Source organism: Pongo pygmaeus, chromosome 11 (genome assembly GCF_028885625.2).
Source record: "Pongo pygmaeus isolate AG05252 chromosome 11, NHGRI_mPonPyg2-v2.0_pri, whole genome shotgun sequence".
Lineage (NCBI taxonomy): Eukaryota > Metazoa > Chordata > Mammalia > Primates > Hominidae > Pongo > Pongo pygmaeus.
In genome coordinates, this window is record NC_072384.2 from 108,856,689 (window position 1) to 108,877,951 (window position 21,263).

The 21,263-nt window shown below is 37.3% G+C and overlaps 1 protein-coding gene across 5 annotated transcripts in view; it reads left to right on the plus strand.

Moving 5' to 3' along the window:
• Positions 1–6,272, plus strand: part of PTH2R (parathyroid hormone 2 receptor) — a 90,219-nt gene extending 83,947 nt beyond the window's left edge. For 2 of the 5 annotated variants that reach the window (XM_054478418.1, XM_054478419.2), the window contains exons 11-13: positions 779–917; positions 2,404–2,445; positions 5,038–6,262. In XM_054478418.1, coding sequence (XP_054334393.1) covers positions 779–917; positions 2,404–2,445; positions 5,038–5,433 — 577 coding nt within the window. In that variant the 3' untranslated portion in view covers positions 5,434–6,262. Of the gene's footprint in view, positions 1–778; positions 918–2,403; positions 2,446–5,037 lie in introns of all 5 variants that reach the window. The other 3 variants (XM_054478422.2, XM_054478420.1, XM_054478421.1) reach the window with 3 other exon arrangements.
• The last annotated feature ends 14,991 nt before the right edge of the window (positions 6,273–21,263 follow it).

The window sequence follows — 21,263 nt, forward strand, 5'->3', positions numbered from 1 at the left end:
AGAATATTCAGAGAAGGCAAGATGAACTGACCACATATGGCTCATAGAGAAAAATAAAATGTCTCCCAAAATAAGCATCATCAGTGAAAAATGGAGATACAAATGTAAGAAGAAAAAAGGGAGTAATTGATTTTAAAGTGAACAAAATAAGCTAAACTACTATGAAAGTAAAGGCAGTTAATCTGGATGGAAGTAACACTTCTTTAAGTCTCAAATACAGAAGTTAAAGGAAACTTAGGACAGAAAAAAGGCATTTTACAACTTTATGTAAATAGATTCCTTTAAGCAAGAAGAGTGGAAATAAGACTGGAGAGATTTAGGGGCTAGCAATTATAGGGAGTGAGAATAAACTACCTGATTTAGTATGTAAGTGACAGAAAGAGGAGGGAAGGGAAAAAACTAGCAGAAGCAGTGGGATCCAAAGAGATAGAGAAAGGTCAGCCCAAGCCTGGGCAACATGGCAAGACCCCATCTCTACAAAAAAATTAAAAAAATAATTGGGCATGGTGGCAAGCACCTGTAGTCACAGCTACTTAGGAGGCTGAGACAGGAGGATTGCTTGAGCTCAGGAGGTCGACGCTGCAGTAAGCTGTGATCACGCCACTGTACGCCAGCCTTGGAGACAGATAGAGTGAAACCCTGTCTCAAGAAAAGATAAAAAGAAAGGGTCAGCCCCACCCCCATTAGCTCTGCTAAGTATTTTTTTTCCCTCCAGCACGCTGTCTCTACTGAAAGGCACTCTGGTTAATGTATGAAAAGGCTTGCTGTTCTCCTTTAGGAAACTGGCCAAATCGACACTGGTCCTGGTCCTGGTCTTTGGAGTGCATTACATCGTGTTCGTATGCCTGCCTCACTCCTTCACTGGGCTCGGGTGGGAGATCCGCATGCACTGTGAGCTCTTCTTCAACTCCTTTCAGGTAAAGGGTGCTGCCTAGTCATCTGATTCTTGTAATTTACAGTTTTTTTTTTTTTTTTGGTCGCTTACAACCTTTTTCTCTGCCCTCTCTCTGACTTTGATGCACCTGTCTCGGGAGTCGGGGTGGCAGAAAGTTCAATATTCTATAGTGCCTGTGCTTTTCTGTCCTATAGAGGTCTGGTTAATCCTCTGCTCATAGCAGGAGCAGTTCTGGAGCTGTTCCTCACACAAAAAAGCCTGGACAGAGAGACAAGGAAACATCTTGTTGTAAAATATGTAACACCTATAAGAATGAGGACCTCTGCTTGTGTGTATGGAAGATAAATAAAAGTAAAAGAAGGTGAAGGCAGGAAAGAGCAAAAAGGAGTGGGGAGGGGAGACAAAACTGAGGAAGAGGTTGCTGGCACACATTTTATCTCATTTGAAGCTGTAATTACCATCATCTCTCACATGGATTACTCTTTGTCCTGCTTACTCATTTGCTAGTCCACATTATGATAGTCTGGAGAATATTAAGAATATACATTTGATCATGTCATATACTTGCCAGAAATACTCAAAGATTTCCAGTTGCAGTCAGACTAAAACTCACATACCATTGTTTGGCATACACAGCCCTGCATGTCGTGGAGCCTGTCCGCCTCTCACCCTGTATCACACCAGCCTCCAGCTCACTAAGTTAGGGCACAATATTGCTTCCATACGTTCTGTTGCTTAAGTTCACCTCTGCCTCCAGGGCTCACACTTGTATTCCTTTTGCCTGGACTGCTTTTTCCCCAAATATTTACACAGCTGGCTACTTGTTCTTGTCACTCTAACACACTTGAATATCACTCTCAGAGATACTTTGTTGAGTTCCTCATCTAATATATCCACTACATTACTCTTTTTAAAATCGCTCATTTCTTTTCTTGCATAACCCTTATCATTTTGCATTTTTCTCATGTGCTATTTGTTTATATTTTATCCATGTCTCTTCCTTTCTAGAACAGGGAACTTGTCTATTTTGTTTACATTGTTTATCCCTGCTCCTGTCATGCTGAACAGCTACCACACTGCATAAGCTCAATAAATATTTTTGAATGAACGAAATAAAAGGTTTCTTTGTATTCTTACCATATAATACTTTATGTTTGTAGTTTTCAGCATTTACAGCTTATAACTTCCTCTTACCAAGCAGAGGATAGGTATTATGTGATTCATGGGTCACAACATAAATGAAACTAATAGGATAGAAGCCTATTCCTTGTGTATCTTGGAGTGCTTTATTTAGTGACTTATTTGGTTCAGCTGACACCAAGGAAAGACGTCAAACAAATTTAATGTAAACATAAGGATTTGGAAACACTAGGAGAGAATAATTTGTATATAATTCTCTGAAGGAATCATAAAAAACAATTTTTGGACATACACATTTTGGCACAAGATGCTTTAGTGCTGTGAGTTTCGTGACTTGGCAGTGGGCTAACTTTCTCTTTTGTCTGCAGGGTTTCTTTGTGTCTATCATCTACTGCTACTGCAATGGAGAGGTAGGTTTGTAGGAACCTTGGACAGGTCTCACTTCAGCTTGTAAATGGCCATCACAATGTATGCTGAATCTCTTTAGAATTTCCAGGATTTCCAGGATGGAATGGGTGAGGAGAAGGAAGCTATTTTAATCATAAATTATTTTGGAAAAGAAAGAATTAGTGTAAATAACCTAAAGTCTTCCTCTTCTAGCACTTTTAAATGTGAACTCATCTGTACACTCTGATATTAAGAAGCAACTTGTTGGAATACAAACAGACACTTGGATGGACAGTGAATGTCATATTCCAGTTAATACTTAAACTTCTATTCCATTTCAAGTTCTGTACAAAACTGAAATAAAAATTTCCCTGGAACAAATTCATTCAAATATTTTGATGTTTTTTGAACTATAAGACGATGATGGGACAATTTCAGTTCATTTAGGAGTTGGCTGGAGAGAAGTAACTACACTAGATAATAATACATTTTACCTTGTAACTTTTAATATGCCCTGCTGTTGGATGAGCTGCCATGTTTCTTCTCTCAAATTTTAAGCTTGCTGCAGGCCCCAGAAGTGCATGGATACTTTTATTGCGGTAGACCAGCTGATGCTTCTGACCATGTTTAGGGTTTGGACATTGTGGCATGCTAGTCCAGTGCTTGCGGAAAGAGCTTAAATTAATTTCCTGACTTACTTTTGTATTGTTCTTATCTTATTTTGCAGGAGGGGTAAGTAGGTCAGTTTAAGAGTTAAAGAAAGAGGAAAGAAACCCAAAAAGCGCTCAACAGTCAAAGATGGGTTTATTTTGGAGAATAAACCTGGGAGGGGCTTCTGGCCAAGTTAGGTCAGAGAGCCTTCTCTCTTACAGACTAAGAGTTTTTAAGGGTTCAGGGCGGGAGAGCTTGTCACAGGCTTGGACTGCTTCTATGTCTCTTTGTCTTGCTTATCTGGGAGGCAGAATTTTTGTGTCTTTTCCCATACATCTTCCTGCAGCTGCAGGCACAGCCCCTCCTACCCCCTGCCCCGCAAGTCTGCTTCTAGCTTCGGTATCTTGGTGCACCTAAAGGGAAAGGAATGTGCTTATTAGGACCCACTGTTTTACTGGGGTCCATTGTAGACCGTGAAGTTTGGTGGTTACCCAAGAGACTTTCTCCACTTCCTCTGTGCCCGAGCTGTCTTATCAGTGTTTTACTGTCTGCTCTTTCTGGCTGCTTGTTGTTAGAAGGGAAGTGATTTCCTCAAAATGCATGAGGTTAGAAAGGGAGCTGGACTTAAAGTGGTGGCGTTTGTCTAAGATGGTGGTGCTTCTGCTCTGTCAGTCAGGTGTTGATTTTTTTTTTTTGCCAAGATGAACAGATAGAAGTTTGTTGTTTCAGGTGAAATCAGCATACCAGGTTTCCACTGCTTCCCATGGAACTTCCAAATAAACTCTCTTTTGAAAAGTGGCAATTGAAGTAGAAATGAATCTTCAGTAGTAGGAATGGAAATAAGAGCCCCACCCCATTAAGAATGCATTTGCAGTGCCTGCTTTTCTATCCACAAGCCTTCTTTTCTCTCTCTGACTCCTTTAGGCTGCCGATGCAGATTGATAGCATGACAGTTACATTTCAAACTGAGTACCTTCTACGCCATTCCTCAGCCTCAGCTGGTGCCAAAGACATCAGCAATTTAAGTGGTGAAAACAGATTTTATTCAGTAGCTACTGACAGTAGAGGAAAGAGCTGAGCCCAATTCCACTTCACACAGAAGTGATTTGGGCATTTTAAAGGGAGAATGAGGGAGGTGGAGTATAAGGGCTCAGTAGAACCAAAGAAGTGAAAAAATATTTGGTCAGTATAAACACGTTTAGGCCAGCTGTGCTAGCAAGCAGGCAGTTATTTAAGATAGAATTCTATCTTCCCACAGAGACTGGGAGACAAAAGGCCTTATCCCTCTTGATTTTTGTATTTTGAAGGGATGGCTCTCAGGTCCTTGAGAGAGATGCTTCTGAGTTAGAAGAGCTGCATATTTACAGCTGTGAACCCTTTTTAGTAAATGCCCTAAGAAAGAGGAGTCATGGGCCTATCATCAGGTGTGTGCTGGCTAGAGCAAATAGTAAATTCTCCTGGCAGCACTGAGCTTTCTCAGGCAGGCACTATCAATGGCTGAGATCATCCTAGGGATGCCACCTTGTGCTACTAGAACCATGCTTGAGTTTGGGCAGGTCTCAGTGCAGGGGTTCCAATGGGCTTGTCACGTGCCAAGTGAGAGTTCTGAAGTTCTCACTGGCACTGTTTATCTTGAGTTTCTCTTCCAACTCAGAATCTCCTTTTTTTTCCTCTCCCATATGTCAGATATTTCTATTGGCTGCATTTAAACTTCTGTTTAAATTCTGATCTTGGACAAGTCCCATTACGTCTCTCTAAGCTTCAATTTGCTCACCTCCAAAACTATCACCTATCTCAAAGGTTTTTTGAGGTTGAGAGAAAATACACAGATAAAGTCCCTGGCACGTAGAGGAACCTCAATCAATGATTATTGCGGTCATTGAAATAAAGGCAAACATCCTTGTAACAAGGCTGCAGGGTCTCCTTTAGGATTTCTCATGCACGACATGTTTCTTGTGGCTTAGGTTCAGGCAGAGGTGAAGAAGATGTGGAGTCGGTGGAATCTCTCCGTGGACTGGAAAAGGACACCGCCATGTGGCAGCCGCAGATGTGGCTCAGTGCTCACCACCGTGACGCACAGCACCAGCAGTCAGTCACAGGTGGCGGCTAGCACGCGCATGGTGCTTATCTCTGGCAAAGCTGCCAAGATCGCCAGCAGACAGCCTGACAGCCACATCACTTTACCTGGCTATGTCTGGAGTAACTCAGAGCAGGACTGCCTGCCACACTCTTTCCACGAGGAGACCAAGGAAGTTAGTGGGAGGCAGGGAGATGATATTCTAATGGAGAAGTCTTCCAGGCCTATGGAGTCTAACCCAGACGCTGAAGGATGCCAAGGAGAAACTGAGGATGTTCTCTGAATGGATATTTGTGGCTGACTTTCATGGGCTAGTCCAATGGCTGGTTGTATGAGAGAGTTTGGCTAATATTCCTATGCTTGTGTTCAAAGGCTGAAAATTCAGTTAAGGTGTTACTTAATAAAAGTTTTTAGGCTCCATAAATTGGCTCCTGTAAATACTAACGACATGAAAAGGCAAGTGTCAATGGTGTAGTTTATTACCTTCTATTGGCATCAAGTTTTCCTCTAAATTAATGTATAGTATTTGCTCTGTGATTGTTCATTTTTTTCTGCTACTTTTGGGTAGAAAAAAGATTCAATTGCTTGGCTGTAGCTTTCTCTCATATATATCACCCTAAATATAATGAAGATCATTTAGTGTGTATCATTTTCCTTTTAGAAACTAGTATTCTCTTATTTCTTACTTTAATGTACTTCCATCATTGCATTTATTTTGCCTGTGCATAGGAGCAATTAGGATCTAAATGGGAAGATAAAAGATCTAAGAACAAGTACTTGCTGGAAAATTAGTTGGCTGGACATTGATAAAATAATGCATTTGTAACAATTACACGTGTTTCTGGGAACAAGGAAAATTTCTCAAAAAAGAATATTTCACACATCCCTTCTTTTGAATATCCTCTTTGTGACCAGCCAGACCTCAGGTCTTCACTCTTTCTTCTTTGTAAACCATGACATGTAGAAAGATTTCCTCAGTTAGTGAGCTTGTGTCTGCAAATTGATTTTGTTTGTAATGTATTTTGATAGCAAATCACACTGCATCTATATATTTTTCTTGTTTGAGCTATTACTACATTGTACATGGCACGTGGGATCAATTAAAAATTTGTTTTAAAAATACATTTTGGATCACTTTTTAAAATTTTTCTTTCAACGTCTCACTTTATTTTTGAGAAACACCAAACTTCCCTTCTCCAAATGTATACATTATCAACATTTAGCTTTTGTACTTTACTCAACTTGAAATTTCAGTATGTTGCAGTTTTGAAAACATGTATTGAGGGCATATTATGTATCAGCAGGCATGCTGCTAGGTTCTTACAAGCATTCATTTATTTAATTCTCACTATAGTTTATGGAGTAAGTCTTATTACTGTCACCCCTTTTACAGATGACAATGTGACTCATGGAGGTGGACTTAACTTGCCCAAAGTCACACAGCTGGTCATTGACAGCTCTATTGACTTTAAGTCCCATGTTCTTAATCATTATGTTGTATTGTCACCAGTATATATGTAGCCTATTAACCCATCAAAAATTCAATGGGCGCGGTGGCTCACGCCTGTAATCCCAGCACTTTGGGAGGCTGAGGTGGGTGGATCACCAGGTCAAGAGATCAAGACCATCCTGGCTAACACGGTGAAACCCTGTCTCTACTAAAAAAACAAAAAATTAGCCGGGTATGGTGGCACATGCCTATAGTCCCAGCTACTTGGGAGGCTGAGGCAGGAGAATCACTTGAACCCAGGAGGCAGAGGTTGCAATAAGCTGAGATTGTGCCACTGCACTCCAGCCTGGGCAACAGTGCGAGACTCTGTCTCAAAAAAAAAAAAAAAATCAATGAATTCTGAATAGAGAGTGCTTTGGAGTCTTGCACTGTAGTATGTTTTAGCCTCTGATCCTCATAACATTTCCACTCAAATGGAGAAGACATACACCTAGGAAATAAAAAAAATCAAAGAACAATATGTTTCCAGATAAAATGATATGGATCAGGCTGATCTATGTCATTTTGCTGAATGACTTAACCAGTAGGCAAGTAGTTTCATGATGAATAAGGTGCTCCAATATCGATAAACCCTCTTGAAAAATATTACACTTCCCTTCCATGCTTTTTCTTTCCTTCCTCTTCTGTGCCATAGCAGAGGCCATTTCCACCCTTCCTGTTTACGAAGGTGCCATTGTGCATATGTAATTCACCTGATTCAATTCTATATTGTTAGTTCCCCAGGGTACCTCCCTGTTAGGAGAGAACCATCATGAGCTGAGTCAGAGATTAAGTTCTATTGCTAATTTTATGCAAGGCTTTATAAAATCACTTACCTTCCCATATAGTTCAATTTTTCCATCTTTAAAATGAATACAATATCTGTCTAGCTCAGAGCGATGTTCTGTGTTAAGGCAAAATAACATGTTGAAAGCACTTTGTAATATAAAATTTCCATACAAATACTTGGTTTAGGTTCTTATTTTAAGTTAAATCTCATTTTACCCCTTTATATTATAAAAGCTCTCATTAGTCACTGCAGTATTATAGAATTACTAGAATAGATATATTTTGATAATATAGAAAGTACAGAGTTCTCACTTTTCAAGCCAACTCCAAATTCTAAGGCTACACCACTATTCCTTTTCTTCTATTTTCTTGCTGCCTTTGAAGACAGAATATTTCTTTACATGAACAAGTATAATAAAGCCCTCAGAGTTACCAAGATTTTTCTTAAAGCTTATTTATTTGTTAATTCAACAAACATTTACTTAGAGCCTATTATGGAACAGATACTATGTTAAGTGCTGACCCTCAGAAAAGAACAAGGCATAATCTATTTTCTCAAGGAACAATCTATTTTCTCAAGGAACAAAGAACTTAGTTGCTAGGGCTCTTAATCTTTCTCTCAAAGATGAGGTTTTGCTATGCTGCCCAGGCTGGTTTCAAACTCCTGAGCTCAAGGGATTTCCACCTCAGCCTCCCACGTAGCTGGGACTACAGGCGCACTACACTGTGCCTGGCTTAATCTTACCTTGTGCACACGTATTTTTCCTTCTAGATTTTGATAATGTCTGCATCCAATTAGACTGTACAGACAATAAGTTATGCCAGTCTGTTGATTTTTCTTGTAAAATATTGGACGGTTATTGAGGATTGGCTGATCTAGATCCAAAGGTGCAAACTACTGTCTCATGAGCTAAATTTAGTTCATACTTATATTTTATTTGCTCTGCCAAGGGGTTTGAAAATACATTATTTACTTGCCAACATTTAAAATTTCAGCTATTTCTCATAAATTACACTTCATGACTTATAAAAATACCCGAGGATTTGATGAGACAACCATGAGCTGGTATTGACTGATGGCTAGCTATTCAGACAGGTCAAGAGCTCCACTATGGCCAGGTGGGCACTGGGCAGTATTTTGTGACTGTCAGAATAAAATGTAACTGTAGCTGCCTGGGCTCTGGACACATTTGTTCTGTGTCCTCTGATCTAGATGATGCACTTATATATAATGAAGCAATCATTTTCTAAAATATTGTTGAGGAATGATATCTATACAGTTTATCATTTTTACTAATGAAATCAAGCAACCAAATATCCTTAGGTATAATGGAATTTAATTGTAGCTTGACATATCAACAGTTACTCTGTTTAAATGAGCCTATTAAGAGGGAAACCCATTATAATTTCTGTATTCATAATGTAGATACCAACCACACTATTCAAAGATTCTTTTTTTAATCCCTAGATTCAATACTTTAGCTTTTTATTTTCTTGTCAATTGTATTTTTTTTTAATATGGATGAAGCTGGAAACCATCATTCTCAGCAAACTATCACAAGGACAAAAAACCAAACACCGCATGTTCTCACTCATAGTTGGGAAATGAACAATGAGAACACTTGGACACAGGAAGGGGAACATCACACACTGGGGCCTGTTGTGGGGTTGGGGAAGCGGGGAGGGATAGCATTAGGAGATACACCTAATGTAAATGACGAGTTAATGGGTGCGGCACACCAACATGGCACATGTATACATATGTAACAAACCTGCACATTGTGCACATGTACCCTAAAACTTAAAGTATAATAATAAAAAAAAAGATTCACTTTCTAAATCATCACTGAGGTACTTATCTGTGGAAGACATTGTCATCTTTTCTAAAGAGTTTAAAACATCTTATGGGTTGGATAGCAGTTTTCTTCTCTCTTTAGACTTGCTCTGCCTATTCAAGTCTCAGGCCCTCTCCCTAAGACACACAGGGAATCAATTGTTCAGTAAATCTTTTACCTGTGCATCCAGAGAAGTGCTAGGCTAAAAAATTGGCTTCCCTATGGTTGTTTAGGAATGAAATAGAAAAACAATTAATGTAACTTGCTTTATTTTAGAAACTGAGCATAGTATTTTGGGTATATTTTATCATATAATGATTATAACACACAATGGTGTCATTATCCCCATTTGGAAAATGTAGAAACAATTAGGCTAGATGACTTGTTGCAGATTAAAGTGTCCGAGTCGGGATTTGAACCCAGTTCTGTTTGACTCCAAGGCCCCTGATCATTCTCCCACCTGTGTGGTCTTTACTTTCTTTATGAAGTGTAGTAATAAGCCAAATCATTAAGAAAATAAGTAAGTATTCATTTAAACTATTTTGATGATATACTAATAATTATGGGAATGTGCAAATCAATAATTACATAATTATAGTTTTAGATATAAACATTCTTATCTCCCAGTATTTTGTGACTATAAGAATAAAAAGTAACCATTAAATCTAAATTCTCCTTTCAACCGCATCCAAAATGTATAACTAGATATAAAACTCTAAATTCTGTTCTTAAACTGTGTCATAAGACCATGGAAATTTGCCCACGTATTGTTGTAAAAATAACTTTGAACAACTTTATCTTTAAATTACTCATCTGTATCACATTTAAAGACAGCTTTTATGTAGGTTTCCATTTATTCACTATTATAATAACTATCCAAGGCAATGGAATATCTATAAATGGTGCAGAAGCCAGGGAAAATGGGCTAACATTCTTATCCCTTACTGACTCTTATTTTAATACTATTAATATTTAAATTCCATTCCTGTTTAGACACCTAATCTCTATTAAAACTACATTTTATTTTGGGAGCTTATATGGTTTATTTGATTAATGATTTAAATGGTGAAATACAAAAACAAGATTAGTACATAAAAGTGTCATTTGCACACATTTTTTCCCATCTCTGGGACATACAGTAGATTCTTGCTGACTGAAGATACTTCCAGCATTTGCCCTGCTTGACCTCCCCAGAGCATGGCAACAGAAATCTGTGCCTCAGAAAAATGCCAACCTGAGCAGGGAAAAGTCAGGCACCCCCAGTTCAGCTTAATTTCAGGGGCACTGGAGGCACTCTTTTCCAGCTTCATTCCAATTGGCTGGCAAGGCATCTAACATTTTCAAAGGCAGAGTAACTTGGAAAGAATGCCTTATAAATCATAAGAAGCCCTTAAAATCTGCACGTACCTCAAAAACTGCAATGCCTGATTTAATCTTGTTGGATCTAGTTTTGGGGTCTGATTACGAGCAGAATAAAGCGAGAAGGTTTTCACAGCTTTTTTTTTTGCCCACGTAAAATGACTTCTTAACATAGGACTATTTAAACAAGTGGTATTTCCCTTAAAAAAAGTCTTATTTTATTCTGGTTTAATAATGAAAAACACACACACACGAAACAAAAAACCCAGACAAACTTAGATTGAGGGACAGCTGGTCATACTTATATTGAGGATGCTTGATTAGTACTCCTGAAGACTGTCAGGGTCAGGAAAAAAGGGGATAGATGGCTGGGCATGGTGGCTCACACCTGTAATCCCAGCACTTTGGGAGGCCAAGGTGGGCAGATCACGAGGTTAGGAGTTCAAGACCAGCCTGACCAACATAATGAAACCCCATCTCTACTAAAAATACAAAAATTAGCTGGGCGTGGTAGCGGGCACCTGTAATCCCAGCTACTCAGGAGGCTGAGGCAGGAGAATTGCTTGAACCCGGGAGGTGGAGGTTGCAGTGAGCCGAGATCTCACCACTGCACTCCAGCCTGGGTGACAGAGCGAGACGCCATCAGAAAAAAAAAAAAAAAAAAGGAAAGAAAAGGATGGATTCAGAAGCTGCCATAGGTCGGAGGAGACTGGTGACACATGACAACTAAATGTTAGATTTAGTACATTTGTTACTTTAGGTGGGTGATGGGACAGAAAGCAGAGATTAATGTTAAAACTGGTATACCCAAATAAAGCCTGGAGTTTAATTGTTAGCAATGTGCCAAATGTATAATGGTAATGTAAAATGTTAACCATGAAGGAAACTAGGGTCAGGTATATAAAAAAATCTGTATTATTTTTGCAACTTTTCTATGAATCTAAAACTATTCCAAAATAAGAAGTTTATTTTTAAAAATCTCACTTTAGCAGTTTAGGAATAAATTTAGTAAATAATCATGAACACTATAGTCCAACTCCACTTGAGTTTTTCCATATCAAATATTTGATATGATTGGGCTGACATATCACAAAAATCACATACCAACATTCTTTAGTTTATAAATATATACAATATCTATTCTACATTTGAGAATAACTAAAAATTACTGAATGTTTTTATCTGAAGAGGTTAAATACTTATTTTTAGCTGTTCCCATACCAAGCCTTCTGCCTCTTTCAAATTCAGTAACTACACTATAAATTTTCCAGTTTTAATTTGTCTGCATGATGTTATATCTTAGATGAATTTAGCAATGTTTTATTTAAATGTAAGGGTTTTGAGGCCCTTGAGGAAAAATGATAAACTCTGAAAGTGTAGTCTGTGGCCTTAGCTTTAGGACTCTTCCCTTCATCACAGTTATTTTTGGTAAAGCTTCATTGCCACCTCCCACCTTCCAGATCTTTTGAATGCCATTTTTATTCTAGCTGAATTTCTATTACACTGAAAAGTAGTTGGTAAAATTTCATATTTAGAGTTCAGCTCCTATAATTTTATTGTATTGGTTGTAATATTTGTAATATCATCAAGCATATCACAAGCACCTCTGCGGATTTCCTGTTTGACAATTGCTCTTTTGTGAAGTTATCAGTTTCTATCATGCAATCTATTTTACATGATTTTCTTTGTAAATAAAAGTTACAATAATTCCATTGTCCTCTCATTATAATTTTCATACACATATACATTTATTGATTAGAGTTAGAGACAAGTAAGGTGGAGAATTTATTCTTTGTAGAGTGTTAGGCTGTATGTTTATAATTTTTGAAACTGCCAACTGAGCAACAGGGGTATGTCAACTTATTCTTTTGTTTAATCAACACCTATTGAACTCTGACTAAAAACTGCAAGTTTAAGACACAGAAATAACAGACTGCTCTCTGATTTATAAATTCAACTGCTCTCAAGAAGCTCACAGTTGAATTTATTTATTTATTTAAATTTAAAAAAATTTCAGTAGCTTTAGGGATACAAGTGGTTTTTGGTTACATGGATGCATTGTATAATGGTGAAATCTAGGCTTTTAGTGTACCCATTACCCAAATAGTGTACATCAGTGGTCCCCAACCTTTTTGGCACCAGGGAACGGTTTTGTGGAAGACATTTTTTTCCACTGACTGGAGTCAGGGGTGGGGGGATGGCTTCAGGATGATTCAAGCACATTACATTTATTCACTTCAGTCTATTATTATTACATCGTAATATATAGTGAAATAATTATACAACTCACCATAATGTAGAATCACGGAAGCCCTGAGCTTTTTTTCCTGCAACTAGATGGTCCCATCTGGGGTTAATGGGAAACAGTGACAGATGATTTTCATAATGAGCGTACAACCTAGATCCCTTGAATGCACAGTTCATAGTAGGGTTTGCACTCCCATGAATTCTAATGCTGCCGCTGCTCTGTCAGGAGGTGGAGCTCAGGCAGTAATGTGAGCCATGGGGAGTGGCTGTAAATACAGATGAAACTTTGCTTGCTTGCCAGCCGCTCATCTCCTGCTGTGAGGCCCAGTTCCTAACAGGCCATGAACCGGTACTAGTCCGCTTGGGGTTTGGGGACCCCCAGTGTACATTGTACCCAATAGGTAGTTTATCCTCTCCCAAGCCCCTCCTTCCCTCCCCCTTTCTGAGTCTCCAGTGTTCATTATATTACTCTGTATGCCTTTGCATACACATAGCTTAGCTCCCACTTATAAGTGAGAACATTATTTGGTTTTCCATTCCTGAGTTACTTCATTCAGGACAATAGCCTCCAGTTCATTCAAGTTGCTGCAAAAGACATTATTTCATTCTTTTTTATGGCTGAGTGTATTCCATGGCGGGTATGTATACCACGCTTTTTAACCATTCATAGGTCGATGGGCATTTAGATTGATTCCATACCTTTGCAATGCTCACAGTTGAATTTAAAAATTGTTATGAGAGAAGACAGTTATGAGGGTGCAAAGGAGGGGAACTTGGTTTAGATATGGCGTAAAAAGAAGACTTCCTGGGGGAGGTAAAGTGGAATCTCTAAAAGAGATAAGAAATGAGCAGGCAGAGGAGTGAGGAAGACGTTCCAGGCAGTTGAAATTTAGATGGGAAGCTACAAAAGTTTTGGAGAATTTAGTACATTTGGGGAACTGCAAAGGTTTCATGACGAAGTGTGATCTGGGAAGGCGGAGACATAAACAACAAGGCTGGAGAGGCAGGGGAGAAGAAGATCGGGAAGGGCTTTTATCCCCTACTATGCCAGTAAAAGTGGTGAGGAATCCCTGACAGGTCTAAGTAACAGTTTTTTAAAAAAAAATTTAAAGACTTCATTTTTTTAGAACAGTTTCAGGTTTGCAGCAACTTTGAGAGGAAGGTGTAGAGATAGCCCATACATCCCTGTCCCCACACATGCATGGCCTCTCAGTATCAATATCCTCCACCAGAGTGGTACATTTTTAAAAATAGATGTTTTTACATTAAGTCATCATTATCATCCAAAGTCCACAGTTTACATTAGGGTTCACTCTTGGTATTGTACATTCTATGGGGTTGGACAAATGTGTAATGATATATTCCACCACTGCAGTATCATACAGAGCATGGTTTATTGGTATCTCAGTGTTATTTTAATTTGCATTTCCCTAGCAACATATGATGTGGAGCATGTTTTCACATGCTTATTTGCCATTTGTATACTTTTTGGTGAGGTTTCTGTTAAGGTCTTTGGCCCATTATTTAATTGGGATGTTTATTTTCTTATTGTTGAGTTTTAAGAGTTCTTGGTATATCTTGGATAAAAGCCCTTTATCAGATGCGTCTGTTGCAAATATTTTCTCTCAGTCTGTGATTTAGCTTTTCATTCTGTAGACAATTTCTTTCATAGAGTAAAAATTTTCAATTTTATTGAAGTCCAGCTTATCAATTATTTCTTTTATTGACCATGTGTTTGTTTCTATATCTAAAAAGTTATCACCATACCCAAGGTTGTCAAGGTTTTCTTTTATGTTATGTTCTGGGAGCTTTACAGTTCTGCATTTTACATTTAGGCCTGTGAATTATTTTGAGTCAATTTTTATGAAGGGTGTAACATCTATGTCTGATTCTTTTTGTTTTTTCTTGCATGTGAATGTCCAGTTGTTCCAGCACCATTTGTTGAAAAGGCTATATTTTCTCCACTGTATTGCCTTTGCTTATTTGTCAAAAATCAGTCGACTTTATTTATGTCAGTCTATTTCTGGGTTCTGTTTCCTGTTCTATCGATCTATTTATTTTTTCACCAATACCACACTGTCCTGATTACTATAGTTTTTTAGTAAGTCTTGAAGCAGGATACTGCGGGTTTCCAGCTTTGTTCTTCTCCTTCAATTGTCATGTTGACTATTATGGGTCTTTTGCTTCTTTTTATAAACTTTGGAATGAATTTGTCAATATCTATAAAAAACTTGCTTGAATTTTAATAGGGAATTCATTGAGTCTATAGATCAATTTTGGAAGAACTGACATGTTGACAATATTGAGCTTTCCTATCCTGACAATGGAGTATCTCTCTACTTATTTAGTGTTTCTTTGATTTCCTTCATCAGATTTTGTAGTTTTTCTCATAGAGATTTTGCACATATTTTGTTGGATTTATGCCTAAGTATTTTATTTTTGGGGGGATGCTTATGTAAATGTTATTGTGTTTTAAATTTCAAATTCCACTTATTTATTGTTGGCATATAGAAATGCAATTGACTTTTACCTTGTACCCCACAACCTTACTATAACCACTTATTAGTTGCAGATTTTTTGGGTCAATTCTTTAAGATTTTCTACATAGACAATCATGTTATCTGTGGACAAAGATAGTTTTATTAATTCTTTCCAATTGATATACATTTTATTTCTTTTTAATGTCTTAATTCATTACTTAAGACTTCCAATATGATGTTGAAGAGCAGCAGTGAGAGGGTCATTGTTCCTTACCTTGACCAATCTTAGTGGGAAAACTTCAAGTTTCTCACCACTAAGTACAATATCACTATAGGTTTTTTTGGTATATTTTTAAAAAATCAAGTTAAGGAAGTTCTTCTCTATTTCTACTTTACTGAGAGTTCCTTATTTTGAAATCGGTATTGAATTTTGTGTTTGAATTTTCTGCATCTATTGATATAATCACGTGCATTTTCTTTTTTAGCCTGTTGATGTGACGGATTACATTAACTGATTTTTGAATATTAAACCAGCCTTAAATACCTGGGATAAATCTCATTCATTTGTGACTTACAATTCTTTTTATATATTGTTGGATTTGATTTGCCACTATTTTGTTGGGAATTTTTGCATAAATGTTCATGAGACATATTGATCTGTAGTTTTCTTTTCTTATAATGTCTTTGTCTGGTTTTGGTATTTGGGTTATGACAGCCTCATAAAATGAGTTGGGAAATATTTCTTCTGCTTTTATCTACTGAAAGAGACTGTAGAGAATTGGCATAATTTCTTCTTTAACTGTTTGGTATAATTCACCAGTGAACCTGTCTGGGCTGTGTCCTTTCTGTTTTGGAAAGTTATTCATTATTGATTCAATTTTTTAAATAGATTATAGGCCTATTCAGATAGTCTGTTTCTTCTTGTGTGAGTTTGGGCAGATTGTGTCTGTCAAGGAATTGGTGCATTTTATCTAGGTTATCAAATTTGTGGGCATAGAGTTGTTACTTTATTATCTTTTTGATGTGCATGAGACCTATACTGATGTTCCCTCTTTCATTTCTGATATTGGTAATTTGTTTTCTTAGCCTGGCTAGAGGCTCATAGACTTTATTGATCTTTTTAAAGAATTAGCTTTTGGTTTCACTGATTTTCTCTATTGAGTTCCTATTTTCTTTTTTAAAACTATTATTTATTTATTTTAAGTTGCAGAGTACATGTGCAGGATGTTCAGGTTTGTTACATAGGTAAACGTGTGCCATAGTAATTTGCTACACAGATCAGCCAATTACCTAGGTAGTAAGCCCCGCATGCATTAGCTATTTTTCCTGATGCTCTCCCTCTCCCTCACACCCCTGACAGACCCCAGTGTGTGTTGTCCCCTCCCTGTGTCTATGTGTTCACATTGTTCAGCTCCCACTTATAAGTAAGAACATGAGGTGTTTGGTTTTCTGTTGCTGCATTAGTTTGCTGAGGATAATGGCTTCCAGCTCCATCCAGGTCTCTGCAAAGGATGTGATCTCATTCATTTTTATGGCTGCATAGTATTCCATGGGGTATATGTAGCAGATTTTATTTATCCAGTCTATCATTGATGGGCATTTGAGTTGATTCCACATCTTTGCTATTGTGAATAGTGCTGCAATGAACATACGCGTGCATGTATCTTTATCTTAGGATGATTTATATTCCTTTCAATATATACTCAGTAATGGAATTGCTGGGTCAAATGGTATTTCTGGTTCTAGGCCTTTGAGGAATTGCCACAATATCCTCCACAATGGTTGAACTAATTTACGTTCCCACCAACAGTGTAAAAGCATTCCTATTTCTCTACAGCCTCACCAGCAACTTTTCTTGACTTTTTAATAATTTCTTGACTTTTAATAATCGCCATTCTGACTGGGATGAAATGGTACCTCATTGTGGTTTTGATTTGCATTTCTCTAATGACCAGTGATGTTGAGCTTTTTTTTTTTATGTTTGTTAGCCACATAAATGTCTTATTTTGAGAAGTGCCTATTCATGTCCTTTGCCCACTTTTTAATGGGGTTGTTTGTTTTTTCTTGTAAATTTGTTTAAGTTCCTTGTATATTCTGGATATTAGACTTTTTTTTTTTTGAGCCAGGGTCTTGCTCTGTCACCCAGGCTGGAGTGCAGTGGTGCGATCTCAGCTCACTGCAACCTCTGCTTCCTGGGTTCAAGCAATTCTTCTGCCTCAGCCTCCCAAGTGGCTGGGATTACAGGCACCTGTCACCATACCCGGCTAATTTTTGTAGTTTTAGTAGATACAGGGTTTCACCATGTTGGCCAGGCTGGTCTCGAACTCCTGACCTCAGGAGATCCACCTGCCTTGGCCTCCCAAAGTGTTGGGATTATAGGTGTGAGCCACCGCCAGATGGATAGATTGCAAAAATTTTCTCCAATTCTATATGTTGCCTGTTTGCTCTGATGATAGTTTCTTTGCTGTGCAGAAGCTCTTTAGTTTAATTAGATTCCATTTGTCAATTTTTGCTTTTGTTGCACTTGCTTTTGATGTTTTTTTTTTCTCAAATAAAATCTTTGTCCTTGACTATGTCCTCAGTGGTATTGCCTAGATTTTCTTTTAGAGTTTTTATAGCTTTGGGTTTTACATTTAAGTCTTTAATCCACCTCAAGTTAATTTTTGTATAAGGTGTAAGGAAGGGGTCCAGTTTCAATTTTCTGCATATGGCTAGCCAGTTCTCCCAGCACCATTTATTAAACAGGGAATACTTTCCCCATTGCTTGTTTTTGTCAGATTGATTTCCTATTTTCAATTGCTTTGATTTCTGCTCTAATTTTTATTATTTATTTTCTTTTTTTTTTTACATTAAATAGATGTTAAAATTTATTTTTTCTTTTACCTTTTATTTTAGGCTCAGGGGTGGGTACATGTGCAAGTTTGTTACATGCGTAAATTGTATTTTGCTGAGGTTTGCTGTGCAAATGATCCAGTCACCCAGGTAGTGAGCATGGTACCTGATAGGTAGTTTTTCAGCCCATTTTCCACTCCCTCTCTCCCTCATCAAGGAGTCCCAGTGTGTATTATTCCCATCTTTGTGTCCACGTGTATTCAATGCTTAGCTCTTGCTCTCTCACTTGTAAGTGAGAACGTGTGGTATTTGGTTTTCTGTTTCTGCATTAATTCACTTATGATAATGGCCTGTAGCTGCATCCATGTTGCTGCAAAGGACATTATTTCATTCCTTTCTATGCCTACATAGTATTCCATGGCACATATTTACCACGTTTTAAAAATCCAGTCCAACATTGATGGACATCTAGGTTGAGTCCATATCTTTGCTATTATGAATAGTGTTGTGATGAACATATGAGTGCATGTGTCTTTTTGGTAGAACAATTTATTTTTCTTTGGATATATATCCAGTAGTGGAATTGCAGGTTTGAATGGTAGTTCTGTTTTAAGTTATTTGAGAAATCTCTACATTGTTTTCCACAGAAGCTGAAGTAATTTACATTCCCACCAACAGTGTATAATTGTTTCCTTTTTCCGCAATCTTGCCAACATCTATTGTTTTTTGACTTTTTCATAGTAGCCATTCTGACTGGCATGAAATGGTATCTAATTGTGGTTTTGATTTATATTTCTTTAATAATTAGTGGTGATGAGTGTTTTTTCATATGTTTGTTGGGTGCGTGTATGTCTTCTTTTGAAAAATGTCTGTTCATGTCCTTTGCTCATTTTAAAATAGGGTTATTTGTTTTTGCTTGTTGAATTGTTTAAGTTCCTTGTAGATTCTGGATATTAGACCTTTGTTGGATGCATAGTTTCAATATTTTCTCCCATTCTGTAGGTTGTCTGTTTACTCTGTTGATAGCTTCTTTTGCTGTGCAGAAGGTCTTTAGTTTAATTAGACCCCACTTGTCAGTTTTTTTGTTGTTGTTGCAATTTTTTTGGGGGAGTTAGTAATAAAATCTTTGCTAAAGCCAACATCCAGACTGGTATCTCCTAGGTATTCTTCTGGGGTTTTTATAGTTTGAGGTCTTAAATTTAATCCATCTTGAGTTTTTTTTTTAATATGGTGAAAAGTAGGGGTTCAGTTTTAATTTTCTGCATATGGCTAGATGGTTATCCCAGAACCATTTACTGAATAGGGACACCTTTCCCCATTGCTTGTTCTTGTCAACTTTGTTGAAGATCAGGTGGTTTATGTATGCAGCTTTATTTCTGGGTTCTGCATCTTGTTCCATTGGTCTATGTGTCTGTTTTTGTTCTAGTACCTTGCTGTTTTGATTACTGCAGCCTTGTAGCATATTTTGAAATCAGGTAGTATGATGCTTCTCACTTTGTTCTTTTTGCTTAGGATTGCTTTGGTGATAATCCACAATCAGTGCACAAAGATAAGTAGCATTTTTATGCACCAATGACATCTAAGCTGAGAGCCAAATCAGGAACACAATCCCATTTATGATAGCTACATAAAGAATAAAACACCTAGGAATACAGCTAAGCAAGAAGGTGAAAGATCTCTACAACAGGAATTATAAAACACTGCTGAAAGAAATCAGAGGCTGCACAAACAAATGTAAAAACATTCCATGCTCATGGATAGGAGGAATCAATATTGTTAAAATGACCATACTGCCCAAAGCAATTTATATATTCAATGCTATTCTTATCAAACTACCAATCTTATTTCTTTTCTTCTGGTTATTTTGGATTTAATTCACTCTTCTTTTTGTAGTTTCCTGAAATGGAAGCTTAGATGGTAGATTATAGATCTTTATTCTTTCCTAATATAGGCACTTGATGCTATAAGTCTCCTTCTATGTGCTGCTCTTGCTGCATTTCACAAATTTTGATAAATCGTGCTTTCATTCTTATTTAGTTCAAAATACTTTTTAATTTCTTTTGAGATTTCTTCTTAACCCATGTGTTATTTAGAAGTGTATTGCTTTTAATCCTCACGTATTTGGGGATTTTCTAGTTATATTTCTGCCATTGATTTTTAGTTTAATTTTATTATGGTCTGAGAGCAGATGTTGCATGATTTCTATTATTTTACATTTGTGAAGGTGTATTTTATGACCCAAAATGTTGGTCTCTCTTGTGGAATATTCCATGTGAGGTTGAGAGGAATGTATATTCTGCTATGGTTGGATGAAGTAATCTACACTTGTCAATTATATCTAGTTGATTGATGGTGTTGTGGAATTCAACCACATCTTTACTGATTTTCTGCCTGCTGGATCTATTCATTTGTAATGGAGGGGTGTTGATGTTGTCAGCCATAATAGTGAATTAGTCTATTTCTTCTTGCAAGTTTATTAGTTTTAGCTTCACATATTTTAGTGCTCAGTTGTTAGGCACATACATGTTAAGGATTGTTTTGTGTTCTTGGAGAATTGACCTCTTTATTATTATGTAATTGTCCCTTTTTATCCCTGATCACTTTTTTGCTTAGAAGGTTGCTTTGTCTGAAATTAATATAGCTACTCCCACTTTCTTTTGATTAATGCAGAATTCTAGGTTGGTGGGTTTTTTCTTCTTAACGCTAAATATTTTCCTGCATTCTCCTCTTGCTTTCATCTGAGGAAATGTTTGACCTAATTCTTATCTTTGCTCCACTAGAGGTAAAATGGTTTCTCCCTGCCAGCTTCTTTCAGGACTTTTCTTTTATCTTTGATTTTCTATAGTTTGAAAATGTTATGCCTAGGTGTAGAGATTTCTTTTTTTCTTAGAATTTATCTTGCTTTGTGTTTTATGAACTTCCTGGATCTGGGGTTTGGTGTCTGATTTTAATTTTGGAAAAATTCCCAGTAATTATTGTTTCAAATATTTCTTCTCTTTCTATTTTTCTGCTCCTTCTGGTATCCCCATTATGTGTATTTTACAGATTTTGTAGTTATCCCACAGTTCTTGAACATTGTGTT